This window comes from Euprymna scolopes, chromosome 38, assembly GCF_053919585.1.
Source record: "Euprymna scolopes isolate OS-2025 chromosome 38, ASM5391958v1, whole genome shotgun sequence".
In the NCBI taxonomy this organism is placed as follows: Eukaryota; Metazoa; Mollusca; class Cephalopoda; order Sepiida; family Sepiolidae; genus Euprymna; species Euprymna scolopes.
The window spans coordinates 62,920,453-62,937,587 of NC_136519.1; the positions used below are offsets into that span (position 1 = coordinate 62,920,453).

Sequence of the window (17,135 nt, forward strand, 5' to 3'; positions counted from 1 at the left end):
TTATCTGTAGCTTACTGAGAAATTTTGGTTGGTGGGGAGCTGGCCACTGGGACTTAGTGTTATTGTTACAGCTAAAGGTTTTAGGAGATTTGCCACTCCTACCTAAGGTAAGAGAGGTAGGATTAAGGGAGTTTTTACTTTGTTAAGAGGGTGTTTGACACTGACAGTGAAACTTTACAAGAATTACAACAGACAAAAATAAATGTTATTTAAACAAGTGATGTCACTGACAGAAAACATTACAGTTGGAAAAGTGTCAAATATCTTTTGCCCACCTATTTTAATGTAAAAACCTTTTTGCTAAAGCTGACAAATTGTTCACAAATTTTGAATGAACGTGATTTTTATTTTTTAACTAGCCTAGGTGTTCAGCGTTACCCGGGTGTTTGGAGGTGTATGTTCAGCAGGAAAAAAAAAAAAAAAAAAAAAGTGGTAGTAGGCAGGCAGGCTCGAACCTGTACCACAAAGGAGGCAAGAAAAAAAAAAAAAAAAAAAAAAAAAACTGACATTCTTTGCTGTTGTACCCATTGCCAAACGAGAAGTGACGTAGGTTTAAATTAAGGCTAGAAAATCTACAAGAGGAGATGACTTTCAAAAATATCGAAAAAAAGAGACCTCTCCCTATAGAAAAGTGCCCAGTTGAGAATGAAGGAATTAATGTTTTTTGCTAATTATTCGATATTTGTCCTCTGAAAGAAATGATTTTGATCTTGTGAAAATCCGTTGCTTCTGTCGAAAGTTTTACGCAAACATACAAACATACATTTAAACAGACAGGTGACATTTATATTATAGACCGGCGTTGCCCAGGTGTTTGAAGGTGTGTGTGCGTGTTGGGGAGGGGGGTGAATCAAAACTAAATGGGCCGTTTAAATATTTTTAAAAAAAAAAAAAAAAATGAAAAAAAAAGTTAAATGAAAACAAATGAAAAAAATTTTAAACAAATGAAAAAAAAACAAATCGAAGTGTGTGAGGGGCAAAAATTGAGGTGTGGGTGTTGGTTTGGGGGGGTGTAAATCAAAACAATAAAAAAGAAAAAAAAGATACACTTGTGTTAACCTTGTTAAAAAAAAAAAAAAAAAAAAAAAAAAAATCACCGAACATGAAGCAGACGATGTTTGGAAAAAGAAAAAAAAATGTGAAGGGGTGGGATTTAGCTGCTTGTCGAGGGTATTTACGTTGAGGGAGCACAAGTGCTTGCAGTTCATCAGAGTATTCGCCGTTACTTGTAGAGCAGGCAGAGGGATGCAACATTTCGTTGATGGGACAGAGGCTGAAGTTCAGCTGACAGTTCAGGACCTATCAGATTGGTGACTCTCTTTTGAACCTTGTCTAGGAGCGAGAGACCAGTGGCAGATGCACCAGCTCAAATATGGCAACAATGCTCCATATATGGGCGAATGGTGGCCTTATAGTGGTATAGGATACGTTAATAGCTTTCTAGCAGGGTAGAGAGAACCTACCTTTTTCGCAGTGGTCCTGGCAATGTTCTCAATGTAATTGTTCCAACACATGTTTCCTGTGAACGTTAGGCCGAGGAGTTTAAAAGATGTACTTTCAGATAAAGAGTCATTGGCCATTGCTATTGGCGGAAGGGAAGATTTCTTGTAATTATTGAAGGAAACAAGTTTAGTCTTGGCAGCATTGAAGGTGACCATCCATTTTTGTCCCCATTCCATTACGGATTGGAGGTCTTCCTCTAGTCTTTCTGCCAATTCTTTAGATATGTGTTCATTTGTTTTCCTGTTGTGTCTGTTATAGAGCGTGGTGTCGTCAGCATACATACCCATCTCACAGAATTTTGTCTGGAAGGTCATTTATGAATATAAGGAATAACAAAGGTCCAAGGATAGACCCCTGAGGCACTCCTGCATTTATATTGTATTGTTTAGATGTACAACAGTCAAGGACAACCTGGATTTTTCTCTTAACTAAGAAGGATCTAATTATGTTATGTATTCTTCCAGTGATGCCGTATGATCTGATTTTCTTAAGACCCACATGCCATACACTGTCAAAAGCCTTAGATATATCTAGAGCTACCGCTCTACCCTCCCCCGCTTTGTCCAGTGAATGGTATATGTTCTGAGATTACAGTTAGGATGTCTGCTGTGGAACGGGCTTGTCTAAATCCATATTGTTGGTCAGTCAGAAGTTTAGCATCTGGACTAGAGCTTGGCTAATTATAGTCTCAAATATTTTGGTGAAAAGTGGGAGGAGGCTAATGGGGCAATAATTTACTGGGTCAGTTCTTTCACTAGAATTCTTGAAAACTGGCACTACAGAAGCAGTTTTCCAGCAGGCAGGAAAGCAAGATTCATTAAGGCATTTGTTGTAAAGTTTGGAGAGAACTGAAGTTACTTCGGCGGCGCACTTTTTTAATAACACAGCCGGGATGAGATCAGGTCCACATGCTTTTGCAGTGTCAAGATTTCTTATGATAGCATGCACCTGAGAAGGGGTGATTTTCAGATCGTCTAGTGTGGCGTCTGTCTGCAAAGGAAAGTCAGGGAGGGGGTGGTTAGCAGAGTCCAGTGTGGAGTTGGAGGCAAACCGTCTGGCAAGCATGTTAGCCTTTTCGGTTGCTGAGCAAACAACCTCATGATTGTTGGATAGGGGGTGAATTGTTGATTGCCCATTATTTACTACACTGTTGTAGATTTTCCAGAAGTCTCAGGTTCCTAATTTCTGTGCTTCAATGCGTTTTTGGGTGGTTTCAGTAAATTCTCTCTTAGCTGTCGCTATTTCTTTCTTAAAGTTATTTCTGGCTTCTATGTACTTCTGTCTGTTTTAACTGGACTTGCGGTTAAATTTGCGGTATGCATGCTGCCTTTGCGCTATGGCAGCTGCACAAGTTGAAGTGAACCATTGGGGAGAGTGGGGTTTGCTATAGAATTTGCGTGTGGGAACATGTGCATGCTTCAATTGCCGCTTTGAACCATTCAGTGGTCTCACTTGCGCAATGTCGAGCAGGAAGTGAAAAGATATTTTGCCATGGAGCGTCCCTGATGAGGTCCCTGAGGGCTTCCCAGTTAGCCTTTTTATAATATCTCATTGTTTTGAGCAGTGGCTCTTCAGTTTTTGCTCTAGAGTTTAGGGCGATTTCAACTATTACCACTGCATGATTGGCGTTCCCAAGAGGGCTGTGGGCAATTGTTACACAGTCATTGCGAGACATACAAAAACACACTGTTGCAATATTTTGGACTTGTAACGGGGTATGATCCCACACAGCCGGACAATTCTATTTATAAACGATGCTACTAGGAACTGAAAAATCGAATTAATTCATGTTCTGCTACCAACCAATCAGAAACCAGAATTGCTTCATAAATATTAAACCTTTTCTGGAGCAATTTCACATTTTTTTTTTCCGTCTCGACATAAGAATATTTTACTCTGTGGAACTGTCTACTGCAAACAAGTCACCTCTCAGGACTTGTGTTACAACGAACCATCGGAAACTGTTCTGTCTACTGCAAACCAGTCACCTCTCAAGACTTGTTAAAACAACGAACCATCTGAAACTAAACATGGCTTACATTTCTAGAGGCTATGCGCCCAGCGTGCGTCTTTATTTCAATGGATCCAAATCAAAATTCGAATTGTGGCAAGTTAAATTTCTAGGATATCTACGAATCCAAAAGCTACACAAAGTAGTTCAAACACAACCCGAAAACAGAAACGACCCCGACTTCATTGAAAAGAACGCAACTGTCTTTGCGGAATTAATACAGTGTTTAGATGACCAAAGTCTATCACTGGTAATGAGAGAAGCCCTGGACGATGGCTGCAAAGCATTAAACATATTGAGAGAGCATTATTTATCGAAAGGAAAACCCAAAATTATTTCTTTATACACTGAACTGACCTCTCTAAAACGAATGGAAGCCGAAACTATTACTGATTATATTATAAGAGTCGAAACAACTGCAAATTCTTTAAAAATGTCTGGTGAAGTGACAGTCTGTTAATTTCCATGGTCCTTAAGGGATTATCGAGTGATTTCAAGCCATTTTCAACCGTGATAACCCAGAAAGAAAAACCCATGACTTTTAGCCAATTCAAGGTAGCACTCAGAAGTTACGAAGAAACTGAAAAAATGATCACAGAACAAAACGAATCCACAAATATGAAATTTAAAAATACACACATAAAAACACCCAAATTAAATTATACTGCAACTTTGCCAAAAATTTTTCTCCTAAGAAAAGTACAAAAATTATTTGCTATAATTGTGGACGACCTAATCACAAGAGTTTCCAATGTAGATACAGGACTCAAAATGGTGACTCCATTAAAAATGTAGAGAGCTCTGTTAGTGAATATACATTTTTATTTTCGTGTACGTTTAATGCTTCAACAAACAATAATTTTCTTGTCGATTGTGGGGCCACGACACATGTGATTACAAAGAAATCTGATTTTATCAATTTTGACCCCAACTTTAAACCACAAAATCATTTTGTAGAACTAGCTGACGGGAGTCGAGTAAATGATATCGTTTTGAAAAGAGGCAATGCGAAAATTTCGCTAAAGAACAATAAAAGGTGAACTATATTTCTGTATTTTAGAAAACGCTCTTGTAGTCCCAAAATTTAAACAAAATATATTTTCTGTACAAGCTGCCACAAAACAAGGTGCAAATATAAACTTTAGCCCCAATAAATCAAAACTGGTATACCCGAATGGAACTGTATTCGACATCAAAGAAAATGGAAGACTATATTATTTAAATAGCATAGTCCCATCGAAAACCACCTGCCATGATCTACAGACATGGCATAAAATTCTTGGATACTGCAATATTCCTGATATCAAAAAGTTACTGACTGTAGTTGATGGAATGAAAATACAAACATCAAAAACTTCAACTGCTACATCTGTACACAAGGGAAAATAAACTATCAAAACAAGATACCAGACAAAAAGGCCAAAAATATCCTATCAATGGTACATTGTGACTTGAACGGTCCCGTAGAACCGATGGCCAGAGAACATTATAGATATGTGTTGAATTTCGTAGATGACCATTCAGGTTTAATAATGGTTTACTTTTTAAAGAACAAATCTGATACCCTGCTAGCAACTAAAAAATATCTAGCCGACATGGCTCCCTACGGTGAAATCAAGTGTATTCGCTCTGACAATGGTACGGAATTCACCAATAAAGACTTTGAACTTTTACTAATTAACCATCATATCAGGCATTTTGTCTCCATATAAATTTAATTAGCTATGTACCTGGAAGCTCCTGGCTGGTTCCGCATTCTTGTTTTGCGGTTTTGCTTTCTTCCACATTCTTTCAAAGAGATTTGCTGTTGCCTTCATCGTGGAGTCTACAAAATGCAGACTATGATTCACAGTCAGGTTGTGGAATCCTTCTCCACCAACTTTGTTATAGGCTTTCCAACAATTGGATACGACTGCAGTTTCTGGCAGAATATGTTTGTCTACTATTGGAAGGAATGTTTTGGCATTTCGGTTTCACCAAGAAACCCTCCTTGTCAATGGTGTCATCATTGCCAAAGATCCAGAGTCATCTGCTTCCATTTCAATAAATCCCACCCTTCCCATCACCAAAATAATTACTTTTTTTTTTAATAAAAAAAGTATTGATTTAGCATTTTAAAATTTGAAGAATGCTTGGCTTAATTCGATGATTGCTGGTCAAGCCAGAGCCATAATCGATGGAAAATCCTGAGGATCCTGATCAAATTCTGCAAGAGTAACACATTTTTAGATAGTAAACATTTTGGTGCTTTTACAGAATTACAACAATAACCACAACTGTTGCAAATAGATTATTTATAACAGTTGTGATATTAAAAAATATATAAAATGAGAGAAAAATGCAATTTCAAAGAAAGGACTACTTTTTTCAAACACCTTTTTTTATTACGAAAATGCAACATCAAGGAAGTACACACACACACACACACAGAGCAGACATCCATGCTTACAATATCACATCAGCTGATATTTAAGCTTGATGATGGATACTCTGAAGAAAAAAAAAAAAATTTTTACGAAATAAAGCCTTTAAATCTTCAAAATACCACCGTTTTGTTCAGAAATGAATATACTTTCAAATAAATTAATAAATAATAATGTACATTACATATATTTTAAGCAAATAAAGTGATAAAAATGTGAACATCATAAAATAGCGTTTTCGGGAAGATTTTTTAATGACCTTCCCTGATTTGTAAATGCTCATACCGTGTTTATATTAAGAATGTTTTATGAAATTTGAAAAATAGCCAGAAGAGATGTCACTTAATAGTTTCAGGTGTCCAATATACATTTGTCTACTCGTTTTTTCTGTTGTGTAAAAAAAAAAAAAAAAAAAAAAAATGACTAGTTCAGCATTTAACCCCCCCCCCTCCCAATTTAGCCCCAAAAGTCCCCAGGGGACATCAAATCCTGGTGAAAATGAACAAGTGGTGCAGTTTTAGGTCTTAACATATGTAAATTTGAGTTCTGCATCATGCAAAAAAAAAAAAAAAATTAAAAAAAAAAACATTTAAAAAATGACTAAGTCCATCATTTAGCCCCAAAAGTCCAAGGCCATAACATATTTAAATTGGAGTTCAGTACCATACAAAACTAAATAGACATACACAAATATGGTAAAATAGTCCCAAAAATGAAGTGTTTTTATTAGCCTTAAAAGAGCCCCTGCAGCACACGCAAGAGTTATTGCAAAGTATAGACAAACAAAATTATATAGAAATCAGTTAGTTACAACTTTTCAAAAAGTTTAAAAATCCAAACCATCAATTTTTTTGTTAATAAGCACAAACGTATCAATTTTAGCCATTTTAACCCGAAAAGGGACCCCTAGGGGAGCAACCAGAGTTTTCCCAGAAAATCCATTCTGTTACTTTTTTTTTACTCATATCATGTTTATGCAAACTTTCAAAAAATTCCAAGGCGTATTATTAAGAAAAGTGCGGATAGACGAACAGACGATTGGACAAGGGTGAATTTACAGGTGCAAAAAAAATTTCAAAATTGATGAGTACGGAAAATTCTGAAAAAATTTTCTTTGGACACACACTGTTAAATAAAGTTTTTTTTTTACTATGTTTATCTGTTAAAATAATTGTACCTTGTTAAATTGCTACCTACTATGAGAGCGTAGCAGGTAGCAATTTAAAAACATGATATCTGGAAAAAATCGTTTGCAATTGTAATAATGTTGACTGTAATATTAATAATAGCATCAGCAGCAGCAATATCACAGTTGCAAACAGGTTTTTTGCTGTTGATTTGACATCAGATCGAATTTTTTTTTTTAAATTGAAAATCTGGTTATAAAAAAATTTCTTACATGTTTAGTTAGGGTAACAGGGGGCATTAAGCTCCAGGGGCAATAAGCCCCATTACTTGAGGGATACTCCAAAAGCGCTCTATACTACTACTTATAAAACTTGGGGCAACAACCCCCACTAGTTTTTGAGTTTAAGCCAATCAGAAGCCTCTGGTTCAGTTGGTAAATTCAAACTAAAATTACAAGTGGAAGTTTGTAACACGTGCTTTTAATCATTTAACGGCCATATTGAAACATGAATACAAACTTTTTTCCCTGTGACAGTCCTTCAGCAAAACTTCTGTTTTCACCAAAATTTTACAAGTTCCAAGCTTCTCCATTGTGAACCAAGTCAATATTGAATTGAAGTAAGTAATGCCTTCATAATTTACATGAGAAATGCTCAGATTATTTTATTTTTTTCCTTGTCATCATGAATGCTATCAGCGTCAGTACTATTTTCAACTTGGCAGAAGATAGAATGTTGATATGTATTAATGTGATCAATGGAACAGTGTTCAGCATCGTTTTGCCTCGTTTACATGATGAAATTTGATGTGTCTGTTTGTATGAGGTACTTTTAAATGAATGGAAATGACACAAAAGTGTTTTATGAGGCTGAATTCCTAGGGGTGCTAAATGCCCCATTCCCAAGAATTTGAATGCATAATAATCATATACATTGCTATTTTAATAGAAAAATAGCAATATAAATGATATTTCAGCCACAAAACTCGTTTGTATATCTATAAGCTTGCACATTACCATTTATTTGATTGGCATTCAAAATTATTTGATAAAGTTGTCCATTGTTTATACTTGGTGCTTAATGCCCTCACATTTTACATTTTCATAGAATGGTGCGTACTTACAAGAAAAAGAAAAGTGGTGGGCGAGTGAACTTCAGCAGCAGTCAGGCGATGAATGACGCATATAATGCAGTCATGAATGGACATATGTCTGCCAACCGAGCATCAAACCATTTTGGTGTGAACAAGAAGTCGCTGCTTCAACGAACCAAAGGTGAAATCCCTGTGGATGCCCATGTTGGCAGACAGACGGCACTGTCTCCTACCCTAGAAACCGAACTGGTAGAATGCATCAAACTAATGTCTGAATGGGGCTGGGGCTTCTCATCGGAGGAAGTGAAAGATATGGTTCAGGACTTTGTGTGCACAATGAAACTCAACACTCCCTTCAAAAATGGACGACCTGGTCGGGACTGGATTGATAGATTTCTTTCTCGCCATCCTGACATCACACCAAGGAAGACCGAACACCTTGGTTTCTCAAGAGCTGCAGCAGAATGTCCAGAGATAATGAAACATTGGTTTGAACTCTTGGACAATATCCTAGACAATATCCTAACCACTGCTGGCATGAAGGACATGTCATGCCAAATCTTTAACTCGGATGAAACCGGCTTTGTCCCAAGTCGTTTTGGCCGCAAAAGGGTCAAAAAGAGTCAACCAGCACATTGGTGGATCTGGCAGAGAACAGATCACTGTTAACTGTTCTGGCTCTGCCAGTGGAAAAGTTCTTCCTCCGTATATTGTGTACAAGGGAAAAAACCTCTACGAAGCATGGTGCACAGGTGGTCCTGACGGAGCATGTTACTCTACCAGTGAGAATTTCTCGACTGGTTCACCAAGCTGTTCCTGATCAACACAAGAGATGTCAGTGATAAACCACGGGTTTTGATATATGATGGCCATTTTTCCCATCTTTCCTACGCCTTGATTCAAAAAGCAAAGGAGAACAATGTCATTCTCTTGCGACTTCCGGCCCACCTCACTCATCTGCTGCAACCATTTGATCGTGCCGTGTTTCGGCCTGTGAAACTGAAATGGCAACAATTGTTGTTGAAGTTTGCCAGAACACACAGGGGCCCAGTGGGCAAGAAGGACTTTCCCAGCCAGTTAAAGAAACTGTTTGAAGAATCTTTTAAGCCTGAGACTATCAAAGCAGGCTTCAGTTCAACAGGGATTTGCCCGTTCAATACCCAAGCTGTCAGTTTGATTGATCGGCCGCAAGTGAACACCCCATCACCATCTGTCGCCTCTTCCTCTAGACCCCCGACTGGCACTCTCAAACCACTTGTCTGCTTCTCCTTCATCAGGAACTCAGTCAGCTGCCCCGCCATCTACCGTCCCTTCATCAGGAACAGCATTTGCCGCCCTTTCATCGGGAACGCCATCCACCCTTTCCCCTGTACCCTCACCTTCACTCTCTGCTGGATCATCAACTGCCCCAACTGCTGGAGTGTTATCTGATGTCCATGGTGTTTCATCCTCCCCTTTGTCTATTAGGGACTTTTTTCTTTCCCAGCTAAAGACTCGTTTCTCTAATACAGGAAGAGGAAGATCAGCGAGAGTTAAGCGCTTTCGCTATGGCGAAAGTCTCACAGAGGAGGATTGCATCCAGAGGTTAAGGGAGGAAAAGTCTGCAAAGAGGGGACGAGGACAAGGCAGAAGTAGGAGTAAGAGCAGAGGTAGGGGCAAAACCACCAAAAAGGACACAAAGCGCCCAGGATCACAGAGCCCGACTGACTCTGACTCATCCGATAACACTGAATGTGGACGGTGTGGACAAGCTGGTGGTGATAACTGGATACAGTGTGACGTTTGTAGCCTCTGGTATCATGCCAGATGTGCAGACGTTTGTATCATGCCAGATGTGCAGACGTTTGTATCATGCCAGATGTGCAGCCATCACTGGGAGCCTTCAAGACATGGAAGCGGAGGAGTGGATGGGTTAGGGTTTTGCACTCAATAAGGTGGGTGCCTAATGCCCCCAAGATAGGTGCTTAATGCCCCCAAAATCTACCAAAATAGAATTACGTATGTGTCAATAAAAAAAAAATATATATATATATTTCTTATGGATTTTTTATTCCAACAAGTGGTGAATATTCATAACAGATAAGTAAAGAAAACTATGATACTTTTCATTTTAACATTTGATTCAGATTTTTTTTTTATTTAAGATGATTTGTGTTCATGTGCCTAAAGTGCGGTGCTTAATGCCCCTGTTACCCTAGAGCTATTTTGTTATCTATAAATATAAAAGCGAAAATGTATGTATGTATGTATGTGTGTGTGTTCGCTTTTTTCTGTATGTCTACAAAAGGCTTTTTTCAGAGAAGCAGTCAGTCGGTTCACAACTTTTTCAAACTTTTTATATCATATATAAATCGTAATATCTCACAGTTAACAATGAAGCTCGCCTGTCTATTTAATTTGCTCGATTTCGGGAAGATAAATATTCAACATTTGTTGCTTGCCGCATGTGGGTTAGTCTTTTTTAGGCACCGCCAAAACTGAAGGGGGGGGAGCAGGTAAGTACTTTTTGACGGACCATCTTTTAAAAAATCTACCAAAAATCAGATAATTATCCAATCAATACGAAATTTTCAGCGATTATGAAGAGAAGAATGAACTTTATAACAGTGTACTTATTTTTCATAAACAATATTTATATATATATATATATATTTTTTTTTGCTTACAACCCCCCCACCCCTGTTTTGAGGGGGTTCCAAATATGCTTAAAATAATCATCTGAAACTAAACAAAACATATTGTGTCATTGTAAGGGACGGGATTATAGATTAAAAAAAAAAAAAAAAAACTTGTTTGCATACCTTATTTTAATGTCTGAATATCAGAACTTCGATTGTGTTTAATTATCCCGCTTTTGAGTTTTGAAGTGTGAAATTAGGTGAATATGTTAAGTAAAATAATTAATTTAAGCAAAAAAAAAAAAAAAATAAATAAAATATTTATACGAAAAAAGCCATTTTAAAATCTTTGATAAATAAATTAACAATTTCTTTTTAGCGAGCCGAATAATGCATGACAATTATTAAACAGGGCATGCTTTGAAGAATCGATACAAAAAAAAAAAAAAAAAATTGATAAATATTGTGCCCTTTGTGTTAAAAAATATTTTTTTGATCAAGTTTGGAAACGTTTGCCGCCTTTCGACTACGGTGGACCAAACGTGTTTTGACAAGCTTCTGGGTTTGACCTTTACTCCTGATCTGAAATGGAACACGTACATCAAGTCTGTTGCCAAGGTCGCTGGAAAGATGGTGGGATCCTTCTACCGCTCCAGAAGATATCTCACTACTGATGCAATTCTCTATCTATATAAAAGCCAAGTACGTCCAAGGATGGAATACTGTTGCCATATCTGGGCAGGAGCTGCTAAAAACAGCCTATCCTGCCTTAACAGAGTACAAAATAGACTTCGTGGCTTAGTGGGGGATGCCCTTTTCTCTACCCTGCAACCTCTCTCTCACAGAAGAGACGTTGCGAGCCTATCCTTGTTTTATCATTATTTCCATGGCAGGTGCTCGTCTGAACTCCAATCTCTGGTCCCCCCTCGCCAATCTTTCACGAAAAACACCCGTCTAGCTGAATCCACTGTGAAAAATTTCCCCCACTCTATCTGTGCCTAAATCAAAATGCGGATTCCATGAACAAAGCTTCTTTCTTAGAACTGCACGCCTGTGGAACTCTGTTCCGTCTGCCTGCTTCCCACCAGACTACAACTTGGATGTCTTCAAGTCCAATGTTAACAAATTCCTAATGGACCCCCCCCCCTAAGTAAACACTTCATCAAATCTCCACACTAACGTAATGTACTTGCAATAACCCTCATCCCTGAGTGGCTTCCGGGCCTTGATAAGTGGTGATCACTAAAAAAAAAAAAAAAAAAAAAAAAAAAAAAAAAAACGCGCTAAAATAATTTTATTCTGCTTTAAAAACCAAACTCATACAAATGGTCACCCATCTGGTACTGGCTAGCCTCAGCGTTAATAATACATTGAAATTTTCGTCACTGAAAAATAAGTTTTTTTTGCCCTGTTTGGTCTTCCGTAGTTTGCTTTTTATCAAGTAATCAAATCGAAGTAACTGGTTGCCTATATGAATAAGTGGAATTATTTGAAATCCAGGTACTTATATAATATTTTTGCATATTCTCATAGAAAATCACCCTAAATTTTAGTTAGACAAGAAATAAACAAATTAATTCTTTCAAAACCTTTTTTTTTTTTTTTTTTTTTTTTTAACTATTTATATACGTTTTTTGTGCAAAACAAAACGCCAATCGTTAACTTTTGGGGAAAATTTAACATTTAAAATTTAATTAAAAATAGAAAAAGTTTTATATTATTCTGCTTTCTATATAATAAAACTCAGGGTTTTATCTTTCTGGAAAAAAAAAGTTACTCAGAAATAATGGATTTTAATAAATATAATTTCGTTTTAAAAAAACAACAATTTGATTTTTCGGCCATTTTTGGCGGTGCCTGTGCCTGACTAGGCACTGCCAAAAATTTCCTATAACATCTTGAGAAAATAAAAATCCCGCAGTCAAACTTGACCTCATTAACTCATTAAAACGGGCACCTGCCAAATCCAAGTAATTAAATAAATTCAAACGCGTTTCCTTTAGCATCTCGCGGTGGGGCAATGGTTAACGTCGCCCGTTTTTTGTTTGTTTTTTTTTTTCAGTTTAATTTACAACTTTGCCTCAAGGGTTCGGGTTCGATCCTCATGCTTACTTTTTTTTACCCCCCCCCCCGGAGTTTCCACATACACCTCCAAACACCCGGGCAACGCCGGGTACCCCTCGCTTAAAAAAAAAAAAAAAATGTTCATTTTCCTACAGTATGAAGAATTACTCCTCCCTCGAAAATTCCTTTAAAACTCTTAGGTTTTTCGGGGTCGCTGAAAACGAAAATAATGTTTAAAATTACGGCAAACGAATAGTTTCCAAGATATGAAGAAGAACTGCTCTAAAAAAATAAAAAAAATAAAAAAAAAAAAAAAAAAAAAAAAAAGTGGGGGATCACTTTTCTATAATAACTTAACGTAAAATGATCACCCACTTTTTTTTTGGGGGGGGTCTTTCTTTCCACCCTCAGAAAATCCTTTGAAATTATCGGTTTACATTTGGTGGGAAGCGGTGGAGGGGAGGGGGTGTGTTTTTTGGGTATTGGAAAACAAGATGGTTGCCAGTAAATTGATAGTGATTACGTTGGATACTGAATGTCTTCATAAAGGGATAACTAATTGTTTGCGCAAAATATGCGATATTCTTTTTCAGCATACCTGAAAACCTATAAAAGTCGAAAAATTTAAGGGAAATGCCGAGGGGTCGGTAAACTAAAAATTTACCTTTGGTATTTTTTTAGTTTACCGATACGCGATACATCGGCAATCACCTCTAATTTGTCGACTTAATGAGGTTTTCGGATACGCTGAGAACGAATATCGCAATTATTTTTTGCGCAGTTATCTATATTTGAAGACCTTCAGTATCCAACGTGGTCACTATTGTTTTTGCTGGCAGCCATCTTGTTTCCCATTTAGGAAAAAACGCCAAAAACAGCCAAACGGAGCCAAAATATGGCCCCCAAAACATTTTTCGGCTTCAATACCGAAATGAGACCCCCACCCTTCCGGATATTTTTCCGCTTCCGATATAAAAACGGACAATCTTTTTTCTCACTTTCTTGATTACATTAATTTTTTCACTAAAATGTGCGCACGCGCGTAGTTACTTGACGTTTCACAAGGTGCATGAATACATGGCGGACATTTTAAATGACAAGATATTTTTCATAAAATAAAGTTTTCACTTCATTTAATAGTAAAAATATTGCTGTCAGTAAGTTTTCACGAGCTGTTTACAAAAGCATATTTTATATTTTTCGTACTTTTTTTTTGGGGGGGGGGTATTCAAATATAGAATTTGTGTACTTTAACAGGTGCTTCTGCTGTTTAACTAACCGTTTTTTCCATAGAGGGGCGGGGGCAGGTGTGTTGTGGCTTACTGACAACAATATTTTTACTCTCAAATGAAGTGAAAACTTTATTTTATGAAAAATATTTGTCATTTAAAATGTCCGCCATGTATTCATGCACCTTGTGAAACGTCAAGTGACTACGCGCGTGCGCGTATTTTAGTAAGAAAGTGAAAAAATTAATGTAATCAAGAAAGTGAAAAAAAGACTGTCCGTTTTTATATCGGGAAGCGGAAAAATATCTGGAAGGGTGGGGGCTGGGGGTCTCATTTCGGTATTGAAGCCGAAAAATGTTTTTTTTTGGGGGGGGGGGCATGTTTTGGCTCCGTTTGGCTGTTTTGGGCGTTTTTTCCTAAATGGGAAACAAGATGGCCACCAGCAAAAAACAATAGTGACCACGTTGGATACTGAAGGTCTTCAAATATGGATAACGGCGCATTTGCGCAAAAAATAATTGCGATATTCGTTCTCAGCGTATCCGAAAACCTCATTAAGTCGACAAATTAGAGGTGATTGCCGAGGTGTCGGCAAACTAAAAAAAAAATACCGAAAAAAACACCGTCTTTTTTTTTTTTTTTAATAAAACTTTAATTTTAAAATTTCGATGTTTGAAAAACAGTCCATAATATATATTTCAATATAAAAGATCTATTTTTGTTTGATAAAAAGAAAAACAGTTAATAAATACAAAAAAAAAACAAAAAAAAAACAGTCCATTAAGTTCAAATAAAGACTGTTTATTAAATAAAACTTATATAAAAAAAGGGTTCATCTATACGGCCATCCGTAGATAAAAATATGTCTGACGTCACTTCCGTCAAATGATTTTGTAAACAAAGGAAGACCAATCTACACCATTACCAATGAGCGAATTTCTAACAGTATTTTGTCTAGTTTATTATTTATAACATCTTTTCCTGAACTTTCCGTGTTAAAGAGAGTGTCGGGCGCCATTTTGAATTTTCCAATACATCGGTAAACACTGTATGCTTTTCGAGCTGAATGCTTTTAGCTTTTTTTTTTTTTTTTTTTTTTTTTTGCCTCAATAGTACCTCCAAAAAAGTTTTCGTGGTTAAATAAACTAATGAAAACATTTTATGCATGCGTTTTCAGTGAGCAGCCATTAAAAAAAAAAAAAAAAAAAAAAAAAAAAGATTATGCAGGGTCTACGTTCCCCGTGAAGTACCCAATTTTCATTATAAAATAACAAAATAAGCATCTGAAAACAAATGTTTTTGCTTGTTATATTTTAAATGCTGAAAAATTAAAAGAAAAAAGAATTAGCGGGGTTTATGCACTTATATTACAGTTTTAAATATTATTTTTAAGTTAAATTAAAATTTCACGATCTCTTTTTATGAAACTGTTAAGTGAACATACAGAATAGTTACAAAACACTCTCCCCTAGTCATGTTAACAATGACTTTCTAAATAGTAACGTCATTATTTCAGCACGGTAAAAGTGCCGAAGCATCGAATTACTTCGACCACGTGTTTTTTGTTTTAAGGCCGGCATAAATATCGTAATAAAAAGTTTGTTATAAAACCAACCTGACTTCGTTCCCGGTGTGCCTTCTGTTTCGATTTGAGGGCATTTTTAAAGGAAGACATAATTGTAAATTAGAAATTGAACAATAAAATGGGATTCCAGTCAATAGGCGTCGAAAAAAAATATCAAAGTATCTACAGGTCTACAGCAGAAGAGTTCTCTTTCTAAGGGCGATAATTCTAATTTCTCTTAATCTCTATTTGTATTGCTCTCCCTTGACGAATATTGCGAAAGAATGAATTTAATGATGTCTTTAAAATTTGGATCAAATATTTATTTTAAAAAATAAAAACCGAAAAGTTAGACTTAGTGGTGTTTCAAAGTTATTCAAAGTTGCACAATAAATGCCCGTGTATATATGCTGTATATCAACTTATATACATGTGATACCATTCGCAATATTATTTAATTTACATATTGATTTTGATAAGGGACATTTTATTAATTATAATTTATTATTTTAATTCAATTATTGGTTTGATTTTAGGAACGTGCAAAATGAATAGCCGATGCTCAAAATGTATAAACATTAGAAAAAAAAAAAAACTTCAACATTTACCAAAAATCAGAAAATTAACCAATTTTAATAAATTTTTCAGTATTTAACAAATAATGATCACGGAATATGATGGCCCCTATTTCCATTTGAATCTTTGTAAAAATGTATTATTTTATTGCTTCATTTTATAGTTGAAACAAAACCACTTTTACTAAAGTTATGGTAAAAAAAAAAAAAAGAATGTGTTGGGATTAATTTTTCCCTGAAGTTCAATCCTCACACGTGAGAATGCAACAACGATTCAGTAGATAAGTTCTTATTAGAAATGTGGCTGTTAGAATAAATTGCTTTGACTCTTCCGGAAATAAAGGATCGTAGTTATTCCCCTTAGTTGGAATTAAGATTTCCGCCATATTGATTTCTCGAAACCACGTGTATACTTTTAAGTTGATAAAACCTTTACGAAATTAATTCCTGTTTACTCTTTTATCTCTACTTATCATTTCAATTTTATCAACTTAAAAAAAAAAATGGACAAACTACTGCGTCTGGACAGATTTAACGTAGAACCAACAGCTCCGAATTCGGAAAAAAATCTATAAACACTGGAAATTGACGTTCAAGTATTTAAACAACAGGGAAATAGAAAATAATGCACAAAATCTCTTCGCCTTGATTAATTCAGTCTCATCGACAATATTTGGAATAATAAGTGATGCTACAGATTACAATGGCACCATAGAAATGCTAGACGCTGTTTACATAAAACCGGCAAACCAACATCAACTTCTGACAAATAAACAGAAACCAGTACAAACTATTGACAATTTCATGCAACAACTGGAAGTACTTGCCAAGTCTTGCGAATTTCAAGCAGTAAGCGCTTAGGAGAACAAAAAGCAATATATCTGTGACACTTTCATTAGCGGCATCTCCTCCTCGTCTTTTCGTCAGT

General features: G+C 36.2%; 1 protein-coding gene across 3 annotated transcripts in view; it reads right to left on the reverse strand.

The window, feature by feature from the left end:
* LOC145263171 (putative U3 small nucleolar RNA-associated protein 11) overlaps positions 1-15,864 on the reverse strand; it is a 309,596-nt gene extending 293,732 nt beyond the window's left edge. For 2 of the 3 annotated variants that reach the window (XM_080120209.1, XM_080120208.1), the window contains exon 1: positions 15,684-15,864. In XM_080120209.1, coding sequence (XP_079976335.1) covers positions 15,684-15,743 — 60 coding nt within the window. In that variant the 5' untranslated portion in view covers positions 15,744-15,864. The remainder of the gene's footprint in view (positions 1-15,683) is intronic. The other variant, XM_080120207.1, reaches the window with a different exon arrangement.
* Positions 15,865-17,135: the final 1,271 nt, after the last annotated feature.